Raw genomic sequence first — 15,607 nt, 5'->3', positions numbered from 1 at the left:
AGCAAGATAACAGCACCTGCTATAAACAGGAATTTAGTAAATACCCACAGAATTACTTCTGCAGTGTGTCTGATAGGAAAACAGATTTGAGATAATTCTGTATAACATCCACTATAATATCTGACAAGTCATAAAGACTCTGTAAATGATCAACTTCATGACAGAATCAAAACCAGAAATCTGAATCACAAATTAGTGAAGCAGTTCTTTGAAACAATGGTAAACTTGGTGGCTCCAAAGAGTCATAGGATTTTGTAAAGAGACTGTTATGCAGGTGTTATGCCTAGGGCTCCTTGAGAAGGAGAATGAAGAAAACCGAGCAGCTGAATTTGCTGAATATAACAGTGAATCAGACAGCTGACTATTTGAAATTTCAATAGCACAGTGCTTAGAATTTTGATCAGAGGTACTAAAAGTTGAAATAAAATTATGTGTGCCTTACCCACTTAATATAATTGATCCAGCAAAAGGCAAATAATTGTTATTTTCTATGGCATTATAAATCCAATGCAGTGGTCCCAGAGGTCCCATGTAGCCATTTGTGAACAAAAATAGATGTGTTTGTTGCTTATAAAAGATATGAGGCAGTTGTACGAGGCAAGTATAATACTGAATATTTCCTTGACTCTTTTTGTAAATTGGTAGATAATGAAATGAACTTTGTGGTTTATATAGTCTAGCAAGCCCATGCGAATCTCAGAGAGATAAGGTTGAGATTCAGGTGTAGAAAAATGGCCCCACAAGGTACCATACAGATTACATGGTCCAGAGTGTTTTGAACTTGTTTCCATGGATTCTTGCACAGAAATATAATACATAAGATAAAAAGGGATTCTTACTAACTATAGTTAACATGAAAATCTTGGAAAAAAATTCACTAGATTCATGAATGCTTGCAAAGTGACTGGATTAATCCCATAATCTGACCTGACAATCACATGGTTAGCTGGTAGTGAGACATAAATGGATATAAGTACCTTATACTATTACATTTCATTTTATTTAGGGTGGGGCTAACCCTATTTACATAGGAACCTTGAGGCAAGAAATTAAGAATGGGCAAAGCATGGGATTGAGGGAAGAGCACCCTTAATGGAAAGTTTTTCCCTTTTCAGTTTGGGAGGAAGAAGAAAACATTTTATCTTGACTCTACAATTTAGTCTTATAATATTATTTTAAAAGATGATTTTATTAACTCTCTCAACCAGTTACTGAAGGAAAGGTAAAGAAGGATATTTTAGTGTATTTATTTGTTTGGTCAGAAAATACAACACCCTGATATGTATATGACTTTCAAACTTCAAAAAGAAAAAAAAAAAAAATCACATAGCAAAGTGATGAATAGGCAAATCCAAAATCATATTGAGGTATTTTACTACTGTTCTCTCAGTGGGTAATAGAAAAAACAGAATAAATAAACTTCACAAATATAGTAATATAAGTGAAGTAGGATGAAGAAAAATGGAATTTGCTAATTGGGATACTCTCAAAGTTCATCAGCCGTTTCATTAAAAACTTCCAAGGACTTCTTCTGTTAATGAATTCAAGTTGTTTCATCTTATTTGATTATATCATATTGATTTAAGCTTATATGATCTCTCAGACAGTTACTGAAATTTTTTTCTTCTGTTTTTTTGCCTTGCTCCATGAGCTTATCTCACATGTGATATGGAGGGTGTAAAGCAAGAAAAGAAGGGGAAATTGTATGATGGGAAGGACCTTCCTTCCAGGTACTTCAAAGAAGGCAAAATAACAAACAAGATTAACTAATCTGGAGATGGATGGAGAGGGAGAACCTAGATAATCCAACATTATAAAATACACAAGTCAGCATACAATAGAGATACTTGCATGATCATAGCCACAGACATGCAGATTCTAGAGTTTGTGATGACTGTGTAGTACAGAAGGTAACAGATGGAAGCAAAACAGTCATAAGACATCATGGTGTATCAGAAGCACTCAATGATCCCAAGGAAGTGGAAGAAAAATTGGGAGACACAATCTTGTTAGGAGATAAGTCTGCTCAGTCCCATAATGTAGAGCAGTATTTTGGGACAGGTCACAGAGGAAAACACTTGTCAAACACCGACAAGTTCCACAGGGAAAAAACACATTTCTGCTTACCTTTCCTCTATTCTTTGTTAAGATAGATTTGCATCAACTATGTCAGGGAATACAGCTGAAAGAGAAACAATCTTTTCATTGTTATTAGCGTTTTGGATTCTGCTTTTCATATTTAGTGTCTGTACATTTAGATACATATGTTTACAAACAATTTATAAATATAATTTCCCAATATCATTTTAAATTTTATAGAATATCTTAGAAACCTTTTTATATAATTATTATTGAGATCTGTCTTTTAAAGTTTTATAGTATTACTAGTATGGAAGGTTAACAATTTACTTAGCAATTTATGTGTAATTGAACCATTAGGTTATGTCTAGATTTTTTACAATAATGAACAATGTTGCAATGAAAATATTTTCCCCACTTTTTTCAGTAGGCATGTGGGGTTTTTCCTAAGGTTGATTTCAGCAAGGTAGAAAGAAGGCTACATACAGTTTAAAGTTTCTTACATGCATCCACATTTTTTCATAAAACTTCTTTAACAATAACATCAACATTTTTTTAACCATATGGTAAAGGCAGCCCTTTTTCCTACATTTACAGTCCATTTGAGTGCACTTTTCTGTGAATTACTTGTTTATATATTTTGTTCATTATTGTATTAAGCTGTTAGCCTCTTTCTTATTCATTTTAGAAAAATGAGTAATCATTAGTAAAATATGTATATTTGACTAATTTTAAAAAGGCAATGTGTTATGATAGAGTGGTCCACAGAACTCAGCATTTGCTAAAAATTCTAAGTCATTGCAATAGGTAAGGATTCTGGAATTAAATTTTACATCTCAAGGGTAAAAAGAATCCCAGGGTTATGTATTTACCCATCTGTGAATTTTAACTCTTACTAACTCTCATGAATTGTCCTGTTCTTTGCAATATTTTTTTCAGTGCTGTCTTTACTTCCTTATTCCTCAAGGTATAGATCAAAGGGTTCAACATTGGTCCTACTAGATTCATCAGAATTTGTACCACGGTTCCCAGCATAGGGTTGGGTGTGGGCTGCAGGTAGACAGTGATGATTGGCCCGTAGGCACAGAGGATGGCAATGAGGTGGGCACTGCAGGTAGAGAAGGCACGGCGACGGCCCTCAGTTGTACTGATACTCAAGATGGAGACTGTGATTCTAGTATAGGATAAGAGAATCAGGAAAAAGCAGACAAGAGATACCAGCCCAACATTTGTGAAGCTTACTCTCTGCGCTAAGGATATATCAGCACAGGCTAAGGGCAAGAGTGCTGGAATATCACAGAAGAAGTGATCCACTTCATTGGGACCACAGAATGGCAAGGTGAAGGTAAGGAAGGTTAAGACACTGGAATGTATGCACCCTAAGAGCCATGTGCCAGCAGCCAGGGCCACACAGATTCTAGGTCTCATGATGACTGTGTATCGCAGAGGGTAACAGATGGCAGCAAATCGGTCATAGGCCATCACAGTGTACAAGAAACACTCCATGCTTCCAAGGAAATGGAAGAAGAAGAGCTGGAAGACACAGTGTTGATAGGAGATGAGTTGGCTCTGTCCCATAAGGTAGAGCAGCATTTTGGGACAGGTCACAGAGGAGAAACACATGTCAAACACAGACAAGTTCCCCAGGAAGAAATACATGGGTGTATGAAGGCGAGTGGAAGAAATAACAGCCACCAGGATCGACACATTTCCCAGCAGGGTACATATATAGAAGGGCAGGAATAAGACAAAAAGCAGACTCTCCAATCCCTCTGTGTGTGGGATTCCCAAGAGGATGAACTCAGTCACCACTGAACAGTTCCTCATATCCGTGAAAGCCAGTCCTGGGGGATGAAATAAGTGGAAACAGAAGACATGGAGGAATCCCTCGCTTACTGCCAATGGAGCAGACATACTGGGAAATAAAATTTAAATGACTGTGTTCTGTTTCTAATTTATGAAAAGGGTGCTTGTGATATGTTATAGGGCATTATAACTGCAATGGAACATTCAAGTTAACTGAAAATTCTACAGAAAACAGTTTTGTTGTGCTGATTCCAAATGCAGATGTCCCTTATTAAAGCAATATTAGAAGAATATGTTAGAGAAATGATTTTCAAAGGAAAGGATAGGATCCACACAAATATATGCTGTTCCTCCCCAATGGTGGAGAGCTAGTGAGACTCAGAATCATTCTAGGGTTTTTTCTATACTACTGGAAATAGGAGCTACAACTTGAGAATCACTGAATTTGTTTTCCACAGTTGTTGACTGTTGTTACATTTTATCCTTTTTTTTTTTAGTGAGTCATAAATGTTGAACAACACTTCGTTACAGTTCAAAATGCTTATAAATCTCAATTCATTTAATTCTAACAGCAACCCTAGGCTGTAAATCTACAGAAAAGAAAGCAGGTGGGCTGTTGAAGTGCTATGCAACTCTTCTAAATTCAGGCAGCTAATGAATAGCAGAACCAAGGATGTAAATCCTTCATTTTTCTTTCTCTTAAGACATCAGTCTGTTCACTGACTGTGCTGTACCTGTGACGGAGTGCCAGCACTGCCGGCCTTCTCAAACTTTGCACAAAAGTTATCCATGTTCCCTCTCCTCCTCAGTAAGCAATGAGAAATCAGCCTGTCTTTCCAGCTATCTTCCATCCCTGTTTCCCCACACAAACAATTGTAAAGGCCAGGGGAGTAAATAGTTTTTGATATTCACAACTTTATCCTCTATGAAAAGAGCAGTTTGAAATAACTCACTCAATGACTGGCAAGAATTGCATATCCTTCATTTGTGTTTATAAGGACTTAATGGGAAACAAGCAAATAATAATCACTCAAGACAACCTTGTAAAGAAGCTTGATCATCTACCTACAACTTGCTCTTTTTGATGAATTTTGATAAATACATAGGTCTATTTATACCTCCATGGCATTTTGTCCTGGAGGAAGCTCTAACACTGTGCTATAAAAGATGGGTAGATCCAAAGCAATAGTTACACATAGTCTGTATTGCTCTAAGAAATTTTTGTGTATCACACATTGCAGAAAGATTAGAAATGAAGGGTTTTGAGTATAGCGTCATTTAGAATTTTCTTTCTTTTAAGCATTTTGAATCAAATTCAAATTCCTGTTTATCAAGGGAAATGATGATGGGTTTTGTGAGCAGCTAAGTCAGCATGAGGGGTTAAAAAACAAACAAAGCAAATAGTGGCCTATTCTTGTGCCCAAGAGCACAATGAAGTAGCATGGTAGTTTGTCCTGAACTCTGAGAGCATTTTTAAACCAAGAACTTCAAATAGCTCTTCACTAAATATATAAGACATAAAACAGGAGAACAAAAAATAGAAGAAGAAGAAAGGAAACCAGATATGGTGTGGATTAAGCCTGTAATTTGAGCTAGTAGATTATGATTCAAGGCCAGTTTGGACAAAATATTCATAAAACCCCATTTAACCGATGACTGAGATTGCTGGTGTGTGCCAGGCATCGCAGCCACACATGGAAACAGAAATAGGATGATCACAAAATGAGACCCTATCTCAAAAATAACAAACAATAAAGAGGGCTGGCAGAGGGGCTCAACTGATAACATGCCTGCTTATTAGCAAGCACAAGGTCCTGAGTTAAACCCCCAGCACTGCCCAAAATGAAGAGAGAGAGAGAGAATATGAGACATGAAGATGGCACTTACATGACATACAGGGAGGAAGTTTGAACTTCTACCATCTGTCCATCTGTTTTACTAGGATCTTGAATCCAAATTTGCCTTTGATATCAGAATATAAACCAGGGACAAGAATCTCTTCTCATGACCTAGAAAGCACTTTCTTCTTAACCAAATAAACTCAGATAAATGTCCTAAGGTTGAATGTGCATCTGCCTTCTGCAAAGATGCCTTCCAAGTCTCTAACATCTACATTGTGTTCATATGAAGACGTCTAAATGCTGTTAGAGCCCTTGGGATGCCATTCCCGGAAAACGTCCTATTCAAGCAGATGACTGAGCAAAGGGAATAATTAGAAGTTAGTAAATGGTCTAGTCAAAGTAGAATATGGTATTACCCTTGTAACATTGCTAAGTTGTAAACAAGATGAAATCATACCTAGACTTCATACTTTTACAGTTAACCTGGGAAAAAGAGAGAAAAGTTGAGGGGCACAGCCTTATCTTAGGACATATGTGGAAATCATTCCTCAATTTGAGAATATATTATTAGAATGAAAAATAACAAAACATTTGTCTCATTATTTTAAATATACAACTTGAAGTGCTTAAAGTTCAGCTTCACCACAGTTCTTGCTGTGAAATGACTTGTGTTGAAAATTTAGTTCACAACCCTCCACCTCAACACCACTAGACTATACTAAAGGCCTTCAATAAAGTTACTAAAATTAAGTGAGATTAAAAAAGTGAGGTCCCAATCTGATAATGATGGGGTTATTACACAAGAGGAATAAACACCACATATCTTTCTCTAGCTGTTTTTCCCTCCCTCTTTCCCTCCTTCCCTTCATGTAAGGACACAGTAAGAAAATGGCTACCAGCAAGCTCTCTAACTCAAACCCTACTGTGAAAGTTCCCTTGGACTATACAGTCTTTAGAACTATTAGAAAGTAAATTGCTGTCATTTAGTCAAGTAGTCTGTGGGAGGTTTTTATGACAGCCTTAGTGGACTTAGAGTTTTCTAATTCTTAGCCTATGTTTCCTACTGTTTGATTTTGGAAATATAGTTTATTAACAGACTCCTAAACAAACCGTTTTGTCAATTGGCAAAGTTGCCTTCCTTGAACTAGGAATTGTTTCTCACATGATATTTCCAGAATCAAATACAGATATATTGAAGCATCATTCAACAAATATTAAGGTCCTATACACCCATAAATGGGAAAAGTTTCCTGAACCTGAATCTAAACTTTCTTCAACCATTCTCAAGATTCCAGATGTTTGTAACCTGGAAATTGTTCACCTTTCATATAATACCAGATTTGTCATCGAGGAACTGAAAATATACAAAAGCATAAATTAGAGAAGACAAAAGAAATTAAAGCAAAAATTTGAAATGTTCCTCTATAAAGATAATTTCTGCAAACAATAGAGAAGTCATATGCAGGCATAATGAAGAATGAAAGAGAAGACAAAAACATATGTGCACTAAGCCGATGGGAGGAGATATTACCTTATTTGTCAGTAAATTTGAATGATCAATCAAAACAAATTATCAAAAACATACCAAACAATTTATAAAAACTGACTCAAAAACAAGCTATGAACATTCATCTGCATTAATTTCTATTCCTTGCTGTGTAACCAGTTACGCCAAATCATACTGACTTAGAGACATTTGCCCTCTCAGTTTTGTGGCTCTGGTATCTAGGCATAGCTTAAGCAGATGCTTCAGGTTCAGGATCTCTCGTGAAGTGCTGTCAAGCTGCCAGCTGGGGCTGCTGGAGCCCCAACTGCCCCACCTGGGGAAGGACCAGTTCTAAGCTTATTGACATGGTTACTGGCCAACCTGGGATCTATCCAAAGGCCTGATCCACAACAAAGGAGTGACTTCACTCAAGGCAATGAAATCAAGATGCAGCAAGATAGACAGTGCACACTAGATGGATGGCATGGCCATTTGTAACCTAATTTCTAAAGTGATATTCCTTTACCTCTGCCACATTCTATCACTAAATCCAGGCAACGATTACACAAAAGCTCGACTCTGGGAAGTGAGAACCTTTGGAGACATTATAAAGCAGAGGCAGAATAATGAACTATTAAATAATTATCCTGGGGCAATTGGATACTTATATTTTTTAAAAAACAAAGGGGAATTGAATTCTTACCTCAATCATAAATAAGACCTATTCCAGGTGGCTTAAGAATTGAAAAACAAAAAATAAAACCATAAAAATTTAAACACATAATTAAGGGTGATACAATGCTTTAAATAAAAGAAAATAATCTCTAATCTAAAAAGAAAGGTTTGATAAATCAACATTAAAAGGAAGATTTGCTTTTATCAAGAAAATACTTTAAAGTTAATAGAGGAGTTGCAAGCTAAGAGAGGATACTTGCAGTACATACCATCAACAAAAGAATAATATCCAGAATGTACACATAACTATCATGAATCAATTTCATTCAGAAGACAAAATATAAAAAAGGAAATGAGCTAAATAGTAACATAATTTCTCAAAGGAAGAAAACTAAGTGTCATTAAATAATAGAATATGTCTAACTTTATTAGTATTTAGGGATTGAAATTTTAAAATACAATGGATGTAACGATTTAAGACTACCATATTGGTAAGATATACAGTGAATTCTCATTCACTGAGGCTGTGAATGCATTTGTTCTATTGTCTCATTTTGGGGAAGCATTTTAGCTTTTCACTCCTAAATGTATCTCCTAGGGAAACTATTGTACCTGTGCACCAGAGAAATATCTCACTATCTGACAATGTTAGAATGAATGAAAAAATACACAAGACATTGAATTATTAGTACCTAAAGTAAGATATAAAATTATAGTTATGCCCATCAAAATTAATAAACACAAAAACAAGCTTAAAGGAAACAAACAGAATTGTGTCTGAATCTACTTTTTTTCATCTGTATTAAGATATATTCATTGTACAGGGGAGATGCATTGTGACAATTCTGAATAGCCTTACATTGCACATTGATTAGGTGGTCCCACCAGCTCCCTTCCCAACCCTTTCCCCACCCCACTTAAAGCAATTGCAAGAGCTTTCATCATTCTATTTCATATATGAATATGAAGCCCATCAACCACATACTCTCACCTTCTTCTCCGTCATTCACCCTCCCCTCTCCCACAAGTACGTCCACACATTGTACCTATTTTACAGTCCTGTCTTTCATTATTAATTCCGCAGTCAGTGTTCAAGGGATTTCTCTAAGTATCTCCGCTGAGAGTATACATTACTTTGGTGAGTTCAACCTTGAAACCTTTTTAAAAGCATGAGTGAAGCATGTCGGTGCTCTTCTATAGTCCCAGTGAGAGGCGAGGAGAAGGAGGATCGTGTGTCTGAGACTGGCCCCAGCAAAAGTGAGCCCCTTCCTGAAAAATAAAGTTAAAAGGGCTGTAGACATGGCTCAAGTCGTAAGGTGCTTGCCTAGCAAGTGAAAAAAAATCATATAATAAGTTAATTAATGTCTTATTCTAGGGATTAATATAGGTTGTAAATATATAAATAAAACAAAGGTATTTTCTTAACAAAAATTCAGACTGCTAAAACTGAAGTACTAAATCATATTCTATTTCCCAGACTAGTAAAAAAGTACAAATGTTTATTAATATTCACATAATATTAGTATTTGGTATTTGGTACTTTAAAAATTTGCAGGATATTTTAAATATTTAACAATTTTAATTAGATGTAGTAAATGTAAAAATGTATTACCAAATTTATTTAAAATGCCACAACAAAATACTTAGTACATAAAAAGATTTTTTATCTCTGATCAATTAAAAACGCAGTCTACTTAATTCATCTTGCATTAATTATGGGTAGTATAATTTGTTGGCATAACTTAAAAAGTGGTAAATAATGCAATATTTTATTTGACCACCAAATATAGATTAAAATTCCACTACATATTAAGGAACGAAAATTGAAAAAAACAATTTTCAAAGCTTATTGATTAGACTTTTATCACCTCTTACTTAGATAAATTAATAATGTTGGGTATCAACGGCTCATGCATGTAATCCTAGCTACTTAGGAAGCAATATGTAAAAATATCTACCCTAGTTACTTGGGAGGTTGAGATTGGGAGGATCATGATTCACAGCCAGCCTGAGAAAATAGTTTGTGAAACCCCATCTGCAAAATAACCAAAGCAAAATGGACTGGAGGTGTGACTCAAGCAATAGAGGACCTGCTTTGCAGGCAAGAAGCCTTGAGTTTAAACCCCGATCCCACCAAAATAAATAATAGTAATAATAATACAAATGTTAAAAAGTAAAGATCCCAGCTTCTATTTGTAAGCACTTATATATATATTTTTAAATACAGGTACAGAGTTTACATCCTCAGAAAAAGCAACTAAGAGCTTGGATATAATTGTCACTATATATTTTAATACCACTTTGAAATTCCAGTTTTTGAGGAGATGAATGCATTCCTTAAGCTCAATATGAACCAAAATGTAGTACTAATGCCATTCTTGTTGCCTTTATTAATTTTAATCTCAATAACATTTTTCTTCATGCTTTCTCTTTTTAAGCATTAGTTCAATATAGGTGTAAATTACATTTCAGTGGTTAAGAAGACAAACAATTTAAAACTGTCATGGTTAACATAAGCAGTAATTTTTACATATTGCCTCTAAATCAGTGACTAAAATACAAACCTATTTCCCCCAGATCCTCAAATGCACTCGTTCACTTCAACCATACACAGAAACATGCTCAGAAAGTTTTATTTAGAGGACAATAAAATGTCTTTCTTAGGGTTTTTAAAATTATATATCATTGTTATTTTTGATGACGTGAAGTATTCAGGTCACTTTTTGGAATTTCCTTTTAAATACTGCTTTGCACAATTCAGAACATTCTTTGTAACATTCAAGATCTGCTCCCACTTTCCAAGGACAACAATGTTACCCTTTCGGGGTGGACCATCCCATTGCTAACCATCAACTTCCATTTAAGTGTCCCCCTTGAGTTCTCTGGAAAATGTTCCTTGTTTTGCTGTTTACAACCAGCCAAATAAATATCCCATTTTTCCCTCAGTATCTCTTTAACAATTTTAGGTCATCAGATCTAAAATAATAAATCGTATAATTCTTATAAAATAGTTTAATTGCTAACAACTATTCCTTATATGTCAGATTCTGTTTGGATTCTGGGTATTTCACCATTTCAGATTGTCAATCTTCCCTTTACATGTCATCTCAGGCTTGAAGGAAATGTTACAGGTGTAATGACACTTAGATTTAACCATAGGAATACTCAACAAATGCTGATTGAATGAATGACTCCTCTTTTCTCCACTTACTGTATTTCTTTGTATTGGAGTCATTTTGCTCATCTGTCAGGGAATGTGATACACCTACACCATGTGACACTTCTAGATGAAAGCAAGAAAAATGACAGCTTGGCTTACTCCCTATACCACATTTTCTGAAGAATTATCTTTTCAGGCCAATCTTTTTGCTATCACACTTTTGCATATTAAAGTTGTATTCTTTTTCTTTCCCATAGGGAAGGTAATTTCATGAGGCAGACAGATTCTTCTGAAAGAATGATACCTGGCTTTATAAGTAAATCATTTACATGTTCATATAGTCATATTTATAGCCCTTTTGTTTCCTTTAATATCCATTTGCCAACTCATTTTGTTTTTTTAAAAAATGTCAGCCTATCACCAATCAGCTAAAAGAAATCAGAGAACAAAATTGTTTTGCTTAAATCAGGTTTGGTTGCCAATTGTTAGCAATAAGCTGTGCATACGTGATTGTAGGAATATTAAAGTGTGAAAGCCACAGAAGAAAATAAGGCATTTGTTACATAGTTGAGACCATTGTAGAATTGGAGATTTTCCTTCCCAGTGTCTAACCTTGGATACCCTTAGTTTCATGTTAATAAGACACAGGAAACTCTATCAGTCCCATGCTTCTAGGCACAGCATGTATCTCTGAGGTAAACAGCATCTCCTGCTGGGACGATGATATGGGTGACATGTGGTTGGAGAAATATGCAAAGTACCAGTTTCATATGAAAAGGACAGAGGATGGTACCCCCACCAATGAAGGAGGATGGGAAGCCTTGGAAAGGAGTGTTAAGATTCTCAACAGCTCAGTTCATTAGGGTGGGAGATGCTGAGTTCTGTGACTTCTGAGGTGAAAGGGTTTGCATTTATGAGCAAGAATATTGACCCTTTACTCTCTAAATCAATTGACTCATGCACACGATATGGCAAAACATGCTCAGGACTCTTGGAAGAACTACCAGATTCTTGAGAGAACATTCAACTTAGCACAACTGGACAAATGTTAGTTCAAATATTTTTCTTCTTTGCTCTTTTTTCAAAATTATCACCTATTGATTGTTCCCCAAACCAATAATTGCTGCATGAGAGCCAGAGCATAAGATTTTGAATGATAGGAACTGGGCTCAAATACTGACCATGTGATTATTGATACATGAGACTGTACCGTTTATACAATCGAGGATCATCAAGTTTCTTTATCAATATATTTTCTGGACTTGAAATGAGGTAAAGTGTATACAAGGTTTTTCCTTAAAAACTTAAATCTCTATACAAATGTGAAGAATTGACAAAATTTTATCTTTACTTTATAAGTACTATTTTAAAAGTTGGGAGACTGGCATGATAGTTCAGGGGCCAGGCATGATGGCTCACACATGTAATTACAGCTATTTGGGGAGGCTGAGATAGGATTGTGGTTCATGTCTAGCCTCGGCAAACAAGTTAGCAAGATCCTAACTCTACAAGTAAACTGGGTATGGTGGTACATGTCTGTAAGCCCTGCTACATGGGAGGCATAAGCAGAAAGATCTCTGTAAAAAACAGGCTCTAGGTGAAAGTACAAGACACTATCTGAAATATAACCTAAAGCAAAAAGGCCTGGATATGTGGTTCAAGTGGTAGAGCACCTGTTAAAGCACAAGGCCCTGAGTTCAAATCCCAGAACCACCAAAATAATTAAATGCAATAAACCCAAAATGTTACTATAATGTTTTAAAGACACTTGGGTTACTAGTATTTTAAACTACAGTTTGTTTAGATATAATTTAATTCTATGATAATGTAAATTATCTTTTTAAACTATAGAATTAAAAACAATAGTAAATGTTCAGTTTTGCAATCACAATCCAGTTTCAGAATTTTTCTTATCACTTCAAAAGGGCTGTTACCCATTTGAAGTTGTTCCCTATTCCTATCCTAACCCTAGGTATCCGCCAATATGCATTTGTCTCTTTTTTTTGTAGTAGTAGAATTTGAACTCAGGTCTAACCTTGAGCCACTCCACAAGCCCTTTTTTGTGATGGGTTTCTTGAGCTAGGGTCTCACAAACTATTTGCCTGGGCTGGCTTTGAACTGCAATCTTCCTGAGCTCTGCCTCCTGAGTAGCTAGGATTAAAGGTATGAGCCACTGGTGCCTGGTATATGTATCTGTCTTAACGGAGTTATCGTTTCAGATGTCATATAAACAGAATCATATGATATGTGGCCTTTTGTGCCTGGTGACTTCCTATTATTATAATGTTTTCAAGGTTCGTACATTTTAAAGAATCTATCACTTCTTAACTCCCTTTTGTGACTGTATAATATTCCACTGTATGAATAGACTACATTTTGTTTATCATTCATTGGGTTATAGGTATATAAATTTATTCTATTTTTAGAAATTAATAGTGTTCCCATAAAAATTTGTAAGTTTTATTTAATATGTATGTCTTTAATTCTCTGGGATATATAGCCAGAAGTGAAATGAATGCTGTATTTAAAATGTGATGAGTGAATTTGAAGTGCATTTGAAAAGGAAAATCACTCACATTGACTTTTGGACTTGTTATCAGAAACATAAAGCAAGATATACTCCGTTGCTTTCAATAATAAAACAAAAATTAACTAATGAAAAAACCCACTACAAAACTAGTAAAATTCAAACAAATAACATTAATTTGTTCTAAAAGATTACAATAGCTTTTTAAATCAAATAAGTGACTCTGAATTTAATAATAAAATATTTTTATTTGTGAGTCTTCTCATTGATGAACTGGATTACATAGTTCAAGGTATCCTTGACCATGTTGAGTCATCCTTCATATCCTTATTGTAATCTTACTTTTAAAAATGACTTTTTAAACTTCAAAGTATTCAAAGTATTTTTACTGGCTAAACAATTAAACCATGAAGGAAATACAATTTTAAAGGAAAAACAATCAACCCAGAGTTAATTTGTGATCAGAATATTTTCCAAGGGAGAATAAGTTAATGCCAGCTGACGTGGGGATAGATCCTGAAGACCCAGTGGCCATCACAGGATGGACATTAAACTATGGCTTCCCAAAAGAAACAGCAATGGTATCAGCTGAACCTCACACATCTCTTTGTGTGATCAAGGATCTGACCCTGTGATGACTGGGAGCAGAATTACGAGTTGAGGATAATATCCCCCATTACATTTAAAGGACTTAAAAAGTATTTGATCAGTGTGTTGTTCAGTGGCAACAATTGCACTGACCTTACTGCCCCAACTTCATTTCAGAGGGCCCTGTGAACTAGTTTTGGTCTGTCTCTGACTCACCAGATCCTCTCTAGAAACATTTCCATGGCAACCAAATGCAGAGGCAAAGAAGAGCACAGAGAGAGATAGCCTGTGAATTCATTTTAAGCCTGCTGTTTCCTTTGCTTTTTTCTGACAATAGACCCAATGCTTTCAGCATGGCCTACACCAAAGTCATACAAATCTGTTACATAATACCATGATGTGAATAATATGAATGCTGTAAAGTACAATCATATAATAATAGCATAGAACAAAAATAATGCGCAGTCACGAGTCACATAACAATGACGATATGTCCTGAAAGATTCATCTTCAGGAAGTTTTATCATTTTGCAAAGGACATTACAGAGTGTATTTATACAAACATAAATGGTATAGGTCCAGATCAAGGGCTCCATGTAGCTTCATGATGCAATTGAAATGGAGGAAAAAACGGGTACAGGAGAATGATGGAGAGGGCAAATTATGGTATGATATACTTGATATATTGTAAGAACTTTGGTAAATATCACAATGTACCCCCACAACTACAATAAAAAAAGAAAAAGATGCAATACAAATGAGATAAAGGTTGCTGCTGGTATAACACAACTTTGGTTTACAGTGAACATTTTATTTTTTTATTATTTATTTATTTTTTAATGCAGATTCCCAGTGCCTTGTCTTGAAGCATTTGTTAAAGAAGGCCTAGGGAAAGGTCCTACAGAAATATTTAAAATTTTTTTTTCAGTACTAGAATTTGAACTCAAGGCCTCACACTTGCTAGGCAGGCGCTTTATCACTTGAACCATTCCTCCCAGCCCATAAACTTTTGATTTTATAAGTGGAAGAAGTACATCCTAAAATACCAATAAAGCACGTAGTATGTAAATACTTAAACCACTGACATAGGTAGTCATTAGCACTATCCAGCGTTCTATACTGTACATAATTGTGTGTGATATAATTTATCTGACTGGAAGTTCACTATGTTTATTTATACCAGCATCACCACAAACATGAGAACAGTGTGTCACTTTTTAATGTTAAAATGCCTACAAAGTCACGAGATGATAGGAACTTTCCAGTTCCACTATAATCTTATGAGACCATATCATATTTGTGGTCTGTTGCTAACTGAAATTTTGTTATGTGATGCATGACTGCATATGCTCTATAATATTTAATGGTTAAATACTACATCAAATGTACTGTGCTATTAGATGTTCTACAATATCTTTTAAGCCAATGAAAATGTATTGGTATTT

At 35.3% G+C, this 15,607-nt stretch overlaps 1 protein-coding gene across 1 annotated transcript; it reads right to left on the bottom strand.

Annotated features, from left to right (window-relative positions):
- Positions 1-2,964: 2,964 nt before the first annotated feature.
- LOC109677370 (olfactory receptor 10D3) lies at positions 2,965-3,906 on the bottom strand. Its single transcript, XM_020153368.2, has one exon. The coding sequence runs from the start codon at positions 3,904-3,906 to the stop codon at positions 2,965-2,967; it is 942 nt and encodes a 313-aa protein (XP_020008957.1).
- Between the last annotated feature and the right edge of the window lie 11,701 nt (positions 3,907-15,607).

The sequence above is a fragment of the Castor canadensis genome, chromosome 2 (genome assembly GCF_047511655.1).
Source record: "Castor canadensis chromosome 2, mCasCan1.hap1v2, whole genome shotgun sequence".
Taxonomy (NCBI): Eukaryota; Metazoa; Chordata; class Mammalia; order Rodentia; family Castoridae; genus Castor; species Castor canadensis.
This window is presented reverse-complemented; position numbering and strand designations above follow the sequence as displayed.